The sequence below is a fragment of the Nematolebias whitei genome, chromosome 3 (assembly GCF_014905685.2).
Source record: "Nematolebias whitei isolate Nwh7 chromosome 3, NemWhi1, whole genome shotgun sequence".
Classification (NCBI taxonomy): domain Eukaryota; kingdom Metazoa; phylum Chordata; class Actinopteri; order Cyprinodontiformes; family Rivulidae; genus Nematolebias; species Nematolebias whitei.
Window position 1 is genome coordinate 3,123,929 of NC_056500.1, and position 8,550 is coordinate 3,132,478.

The 8,550-nt window shown below is 45.3% G+C and overlaps 1 protein-coding gene across 1 annotated transcript; it reads right to left on the reverse strand.

Moving 5' to 3' along the window:
- Positions 1-3,506: 3,506 nt before the first annotated feature.
- gorab (golgin, rab6-interacting) lies at positions 3,507-6,230 on the reverse strand. The gene is made up of 5 exons (XM_037697786.1): positions 6,154-6,230; positions 5,674-6,061; positions 4,594-4,695; positions 4,383-4,523; positions 3,507-3,840 (listed from the first exon to the last, which is right to left on the reverse strand). The coding sequence occupies exons 1-5, from the start codon at positions 6,206-6,208 to the stop codon at positions 3,507-3,509; spliced, it is 1,020 nt and encodes a 339-aa protein (XP_037553714.1). The 5' UTR covers positions 6,209-6,230.
- Between the last annotated feature and the right edge of the window lie 2,320 nt (positions 6,231-8,550).

Here is an 8,550-nt window from a genome sequence, read left to right on the forward strand (position 1 = left end):
CTGCCGCCGCTGTCCGGTGACCCCTGGTTCTGATTGGTGCCCCCCCCTTCCCCCCGCGCCCTGGTTAATTTCCCTAATTGGTGGTAAACGGCCGGCTTGTTCCATCCTGTGGGAACCAAACAGCCTGCAGACACGCTCCGACTGATTACAGCCACACACACACACACACACACACACACACACACACACACACACACACAGCAGAGTGTCGCCTGCAGGAGGACGTCGGTCCGACCGCTCACAGCCGAAGGAGAAACTTGAACTTCAGTTTCCGATGATAAAAGGTTCTAGATTGACTCTGGACTCAGAGCAGTTGTTCTTTGACTGTTCTTCTGCGTGACCTTTGACCTTTAAAAGCCAACAGAGAACTTTGATGGATTTTGCTCCAAACAGACAGTTTGTTATTTTCTGCTAAAAGCAGAAGTTCAAGACTAACGTCCAGATGTTTGGGTTTGTTGAAGGCCCAGGCGTTGAGTCCTGCAGACTCGACGGAGGAGCTGCTCTACATGTTTTTATCCTGAACTCGTTCATTCAGGTTTTATTGTTTCGTTTGTCGCTCACGCTGGAAACGCTGCAACGGCTCAAAACAGACAATCTGCTGCCGATTACAGAACCTTCAGAGAACCTACAGAGGTTCTACAGAGTCCTACAGGGTTCAACAGAGGTTCTACAGGGTCCCACATAGGTTCTACAGAGTTCTACATGTTCTACAGAGGTTCTACAGAGTTCTAACAGGGTTCTACAGAGTCCTGCACTGATTCTTCAGGTTTCTAATAGGGTTCTACAGAGTTCTAACAGGGTTCTACAGAGTCCCACGGAGGTTTAACAGAGTCCTACACTGGTTCTTCAGGTTTCTAACAGGGTTCTAGAGTTCTACAGAGGTTATACAGGGTCCCACAGAGGTTCTACAGAGTCCTACATGGTTCTACAGAAGTTTACAGGGTTCTACAGAAACCTGTGGGGGGTTCTACAAAGTTCTATAGAGGTTCTACAGAGGTTCTACGTAGTTTTACAGAGGTTCTTCAGGTTTAAATCAGGACGAATCTCTTTTAATTTGACATAAAGTTTATTTTGATGTTTTTTGAGTTTCACTTTGAGGCTAAAAGTTTTTTCCTGAAATGTTTTTATTTAAAAAGCAGATTTTGTTTCGTTTGACTCCAAAACAGGAAGTAGTTTATTTATTTTACTTTAATAGAAAGCATCAAAAACCGAAGCAACGTTTGTCTCCGGGTTCAGCTGATGTGGAGCTGAAGTTCGGCTGTTTGAGGTGAAGTTCGGCTCGTCCAGATGTTTGAGGTTTACAAGAAAAGTTCTTTGCAGATTTTAGGATTTTTTTTTAAGCGTTCTCAGGTTTCAGGGTTTTTCTCGACCTGTCGAAGCTCTCAATGCCACATAAATCACACACACACACACACACACACACACACACACACACACACACACACACACACACACACACACAGTTTATTCACATTAAAACTGTTATTTGATCTGTTTGCTCATAACTTAAGTTTAATACCAGATAAATAAAATAAACTCATTTAAACTGATTTATAACTTTAAACTCTCATGTTTTTAATTTCAACATAAACTTTTTTAAACAAATCAACATTTAGGTTTTAAAGTTTATTGTAGGAGAACATTTGAACAGCAGCTTGTTTTTCACTTTCCACATAAATAAATTTAAAAGTTTATCCCAGATTTTATTTTTTAATGAAAGACATGAAAGTGATCAGTCCTGATCTGGTGATGTCATTTCCTCCTGCACCTGACTTCCTGTGACTCACTGACCTCACCTGACGCAGGTAACTCTGCAGCTTCTGAACCGATGGAAAAGTTGAACTCTTTAAATTCACATTTTTATGATCTTTAATGTTTTGTTGTTGTTTTTTAATCTTTTCAAATAAACATCAACTTCCTGTTGGAGTTGATTCGAATCAATTTTAAACTTTTTATTTTTGCCGTTTTAAATATTTTTGTCAAGATAAAAAAATGGTTTATCAAAACACAAATATTTTTTATGAACATAAAAATAAAACAATTATGATGAATAAAATATTTAAATGAGGTAAAGCTTCGAAACATTTTAAATAAAAATGGTTCAGGACTTTACTCCAAATTAAAAATATTTTTTATTTTATATCAATTAAAAACATTAAAGTGAAATAACTTCAAACAGAAAATTAGTGTTTCTTGTAAAAGCAGAAATGAGTCTATTACTTCAGCTCTACGTGAGGTTCTGTTGGACCCGGCCTGATGAACCAAGGGTCAAAGGTCATCTGGCACCGACCCGCTGGACCTCCAAACTCATTAAAGGAGCTGCTTCACAGCGTCTCACACGGCAGACAGGAGCGCAGCGCTGTAAAATCCCACAAATTTTACTGCACTTTAACGCCACGTGACGACCAGAAGAGGTCCGAGAGTAGGTTCTGTTAAGAACCGGTGTATTGGGTCCGACAGAACCTGGTTCCAGCTCTGACCAGACTTCATAAAAACACACAGAACCTTCCAGAACAAAAATAAACTTTTATTTTTAGTGTTTTTATTTACATTTCTGTCAAAGCTTCGATTCTGCAGCTCAAACAGCGACCCGGCAGAACCAGAACCCAGTCTGTGAAACACGAACCCGGCTCCTGCTAACAAGCTGTCAGTCAGCAGAACTGAAACAGACGGTAAACAGAACCGACCCGTTCTCCGCTCCGAGCGGCTCTTTAAACGCTCAGAGTTTGCTCCAACATCAAACAGGAGCTGAACGATTCAAAAAGCTGGTTCTGATCCAGAAACAGAACCTTGGACCGAGCCCACACCCGCCAGCTCTCCTCTCCGGAGCCCAGCAGGGGATCTGGACCCAAGTCTGTAAGAACCTGGTACCAGCAGCTCGCCGGGCCACGCCTTCACCAGGACGTCTCCGTGATTTTAATCACGCTGGAAAAAAGTCAGACACAAATTTTATCCCATAAAACAGTCCCAGAGCTGGTCCAGAACCCGACCCGGTTTAATTTCTGCGAGTCAGAGAGAGCACAACATGTGTGTGTGTGTGTGTGGGGGGGGGGGGGGGGGGGAAGAAATGTTGCAATGAGTTTGCTGTTCTGTTCGTCCAGAACCTTAAAGACACATTTAGCACAATTCCCAGGTTTTACTCGTTCCGTGCCACAGATTCAGACTAAAGCCCAGAAAATAAGATGGCGCCGATCTGAACCTCGAGCGTCGATCAGAACCTCGAGCTCTGATCAGAACCTCGAGCTCCGATCTGAACCTCGAGCTCCGATCAGAACCTCGAGCTCCGATCTGAAGCTGCGGTTCTGGTACAGCTCTCGACAGCAGCTCAGTCGGGTCAAGTCCAAATGTCTGAGGCCCGTTTGAGCCCAGAGGGATCCAGGAGAACGTTGCTTCGTTTCTTAATGAAGCAGCAGCTCGGTTCCGTCTCGCACCCTGGTGGAGGAACTCATCTGGGTCAGAACCAGAGTTCTGAAGGAGGAGACCGGATCAGAGTCCTCCTCTGAGGGTCAGGAGGACACGGGTTCTGCCTCGCCACAGTTTTCTAACGTTTTCTGCTCTCCTCCCTCCTTCATCGCCTCCTCCTCCTCGGCTGGTGGTGCCCCTCCCTCCACAGCTTCTTGCCCGCTCCTCTGAGCACAGTTCCTCCTCCCCTCCTCCTCCTCCTCGGTGGCCTCCACCTGCAGCTGCTGCATCAGCTCCTCCAGCTTGTGGGCCTTCCTCAGCTCGTTCTGCTGGATGATGGCGCAGAGATGCTCCGTCAGCTGCTCCTTCAGCTCCGTCTTCCTGTGCAGGTCCAGCTTGGCCGTCACGTACTCGGCCTCGGCCTTCTCGTAGCGCTTCCTGCGGCCGCAAAGAAAACAGACGTTAAACACGTCGGCTTTCGGTCGACTTCTCACCGAGCACAGTTCCTGCTGCGGAGCTGAGGAAATTAACTGCGACTTTAACGCCGAGATACAAATCTCGTTTTGTCTCCAAACTTTAATCATGAATAAAAACAAACCAAGTTAAACTGGGTTTACTCCGACCCGTCTGAGCCCAGACCCATTCTTAGGGTTTTGCTAATTTTAGCCTTAAGTCAGAGTTAGCTAATTTTAGCTACTTTAACATGTTGCTATTTTAGCTAGTGTTTTCCTACTTTTAGCAAAGTTTTCCAACTTTTAGCTGTTTTGCAACTAGTTCCCTTTTAGCTATTTTTAGCAAATGTTTAGCTACTTTAGTGAATTCAGACACTCTGATCTGGCTCGTCAGACAGTTTCAGGAAGCAGCTGCAGGGGGCGCCGTTTGTGGGCTCAAAGCTGAGTCACCTGAGCAGCAACAGAACCCCCCACAGAGACTGGGCCAGGTCCTCAGTGAAGACCCGGATCAAACAGAACCACAGGAACCTGGCAGCGGTGTAGTCCCAGCTGGCCTCCTCGATCTTCCCCCTCAGGATGCCGATGTCGTTGGACACCATGTCGTCGAGGGCCTGCAGCTCCTTCTGGATCCTCCTCAGCTTCACGGCCTCGGCCTGGGTCTGTTTGGACCTGCAGATCACAGACTTGTTGTGAAAACTGGTTCTGGACGGTTCTCGACCCGTCAGCACGTCAGTCTTACTTCTCAGCGATGGTTTTCGTCAGCAGGGCCTTCTTGCGTTTGTTTCTCTCCTCCATCAGTTTCTGCTCCAGCTGCAGCAGCTCCAGGCGGCTCCGCTCTCGCCTGCGGACCCAAAAACAGACTTTCACTGCAAAACACCGGCCGAGCCGCAGTTTAAAACATAAATACTTCCTGTAAAAATGATCAAGAGCTGAAACTGAAGGGAAAAAGTCCAGAAAACAGATTTCATGTCCTTGACGACAGAATCTGAGGATCAGAGCCGCTGGAAGATATCACAGGCCGGTCTGAAGGTCCGGACTGAGCGCCGCCTCAGATCACAGGCGGTTATCTGAGCAGCAGATAAAACCGACTGCGGTCTGTCGGTTCAGACTCGAGTATCTGGTGTTTACGAGGACGACGCGCAGCCTCACCACAGAAGACACACGTCCTCCTGACAATCTCCAGCTGAAGATCATTTCACTGAAGATCTTAGTGTCGGGACGTCACAGATCAGCTCCGAGTAAAGAACTTGGGCACGAAGACTCTTTAAGCCCTGGAAAGGTCCATGTTTGAAGAGTTTTAACTAGAAACTTGTAATGATGCGACGACGTGAAAAAAGCGTTTAAATCATCATTTTAATTACGTAAACAGAACAAAGGTTTTGAAAAATCACAGAGTGTATTTTTAAAAAACGTGCGGCTAGTAAAGAATAATTAGTTCCTGTCTCACACCTAAACTTTGGTAAAGTAACACTTTAATAAAGCTGGAGTTGGTGATAAATATCAGCCTTCTGTGGCGATGCTGTGGACAGGTCAGGCTGATCATCGTCCTCGTCAACACCAGATATTTGACTGATGAAGTGTATTCAGTCGGTTTCTTTTCATGTACAAACTCTACAAACGTTTAGGGTTTTGTTGCTCTTTGTCACATGCTCAAACTCATTATGTCCTGTAGAAAAAAGAAAGCCATATCTGACCTGGCTTAGACCGAGGAGGAACAGGTGCAGAAAAGGTGAATCCACAAACCCAGATGTTCCACGAATTATCAGAATAGTACGAAACCAATGTTTTATCAGTATTATTATTAATAAATCATATTTACAACTCCGCCTCTTGTTTCTCCAGTTCTTTAATCTCCCGGCTTGTTTCCTCCGGCTGATGGTTTTCATTTGGCTCCATGTCAGCGGATTTCTGCTGCGCCTCCTGCCCGCCTCCCGGAGCTCCTGGCCGGGCTGCAGGTGGCGCCTCCTGCCCGCCTCCCGGAGCTCCTGGCCGGGCTGCAGGTGGCGCCTCCTGCCCGCCTCCCGGAGCTCCAGGCCGGGCAGCGGGCTTTGGCAGCTCCTTCGGCGGCGGCTGGCTGAGCTGTTGGCCCAGTGGGAGGCTCTGTGCCCCGGCTAACTGCAGGGCTCTCTCCCGCTGTAACTGCTGCCGACTCCGGCCGGACGGAGGCGGCTTCCGACCGCGGACTGCGGCAGCTGGTCCAGCTGAGTCTGGATGTTAAAAATATAGAATACGTGCTGTTAAACCCGGTTCCGACTCTTTCGACAGGAACTAAATCCGTCATGATGAAACTGTTCGCTACCTTTCTGCTGGATTCTCCGCAGCTCCTCGTCAGAAAAACCCGCCCAGCCGCTCATTCTAACACCGGACACCCGAACCGGTCCAAACGGAACATCAACAACTACACATGTAGAAAATAAGCCGATTAAAGTCTTGTGAATTTCATTGAAAACTTTACAGACAAACTAGTCACAGCTCTAACTCTTCCGCCATGTTTGTTTATGAGCGCCACGTGAAGGACCCCAATAAGACCGGTCGGGCAGGTAGTTGTCCCAACTTTCGCCTGATTTAAAACAAAAGAACAAACAACCATAAAAATAAATTATTATTATTATTATTATTATTATTATTATTATTAACATGTTCCTGTAACTGCAAATTTACTGTGCTCTTACTTAGTATTCACTTAAATATTGTTTATTAATTTTTTAAACTAAATTATATCCATCTCGTACCCACTTATCCACAGTCAGGTCACAGAGGCAACAGGTCCAGGAGAAAAACCCAGGTCATCACTCTCGTGACACTCTCCAGCTCCTTCTGGGAGAACCCAAGGTGTTCCCAGAGAGAATATAAAATCCCTACAAATGGAATAAAATCCCCATCTCTCTTACTTCTCAGTGGGAAGTGCCCAGAAATCTTCCAAAGGGAGATGCAGGAGACATCCTAATCAGATGAATCACCTCAACTGACTCGATTCGATGAACTGATTTGATGCGAAGGAGCAGCAGCTCTACCTTGAGCTCCCCTTGGACGACAGAGCTCCTCACTCTCCTTTCCCTTCTTCACCAGGACTGACTGAAGCAACACCCTCATTACTGAGGACGAGGCCCTGATCCTTGGATCCACCTCCCAGTCCACCCCGATACTTGCCTCGGACTTTGATGAGCTGAGCACGGCTGTGAAGCGACCCGGTGCACACTGAAAATCTTGGCCCAAAGAGGCCAACAGAACCACATCACTTGCATGAAGCAGAGATGAGACCTTGAGGTTCCCAAAGCAGACCCCCACCTCTCCACGACTGCACCTTGAGATCCTGTCCATGAACACCACAAACAGGATCACAGACGAGGGACGGCTCTAGCGGAGTCCAACCCGCACCAAGAAGGAGCTCGACTTTGTGCCAAGAATTTGGACGCAGATCCTGCTTTGGTTCTACAGGACCCGGATGGCTCTTAAAAACAACTCCGGCACCCCATACTCCTGCAGCACCCCCACAAAGAAAACAAAAACCTTCTCCAGGTCCACATGTAGACTATTGAGGCAAACCCCCATGAACCCCTAGCACCAACACCAAGGTAAATCTGTTCCAGTGTTCCAAGACCAGGACTGACGCCACACTGCTCCTCAAGGTTCTACCGTCAGTTGGAGCCTCCCTTCAACATGGAAGTCTGAGGATTGTGATCCAGTTGGAACGCACTCTTCAGTCCCACGTTTAAAAAATGTGAAACATCAGCTGGGTCTGCCACTCCACAGGTGTTCACTAAATCAAGGTTCTGTCATTGTTTGACTCAGGACTTTATTAAGAATTAACCTGCAAATCTCAAAGAAGTTAAACTCTTCAAATAAAGAAAATATAGTATTAAATCAAAGAAGTTGATCTATTATGTTACAAAGTTGGCCTTTGTTTCATTCACAGTCTAAATTAAACATGAAAAGTGAATAAAATACTCACCAGCACCCATTCTTCTTTGTTGCAAGAAGCTTTACGAGCTGTTGTTGAAGCTGCTTGAGAGTTAGCATCAGTTCAGACGTTTCAGCGGCTGCCTGAGGGTCAGAGGAGTCAAAGGTTAATTAAGTACCACTTCATGTGAAAGCTGCGTAAAATTAAGTTTAAACGTGGAGTAACGGACACCCCATGTCTGAATGGAGCTAAATATTTAGCCACTTTTAGTTATTTCTTTGTTACTTTTAGCTACCATTTTGCTACTTTCAGTTAATGTTTAGCTACTTATAGTTGTTTTGTTACTTTCAGTTAATAATTAGCAGATTTTAGTTAACATTTAGCTACTTTCAGGTAACTTTTTCCTACTTTCAGGTAACTTTTTCTATGTTTCGCTACATTCATTTAATGTTTTGCTACTTTCTGGTAATGTTTAGCTACCTTCAGTTAACGTTTAGCTATTGTCAGGTAACTTTTTGCTACTTTAAGGTAACTTTTTCTATGTTTCGCTACATTCATTTAATGTTTTGCTACTTTCTGGTAATGTTTAGCTACTTTCAGTTAAAATTTAACTACCTTCAGTGAACATTTAGCTATTTTCAGGTAACGTACGGCTACATTCAATTAATATTTTTCTACTTTCAGTTAACGTTTAGCTACTTTCAGTTAACATTTAGCTACCTTCAGTTAACATTTAGCTATTGTCAGGTAACTTTTTGCTACTTTCAGGTAACTTTTTCTATGTTTCGCTACATT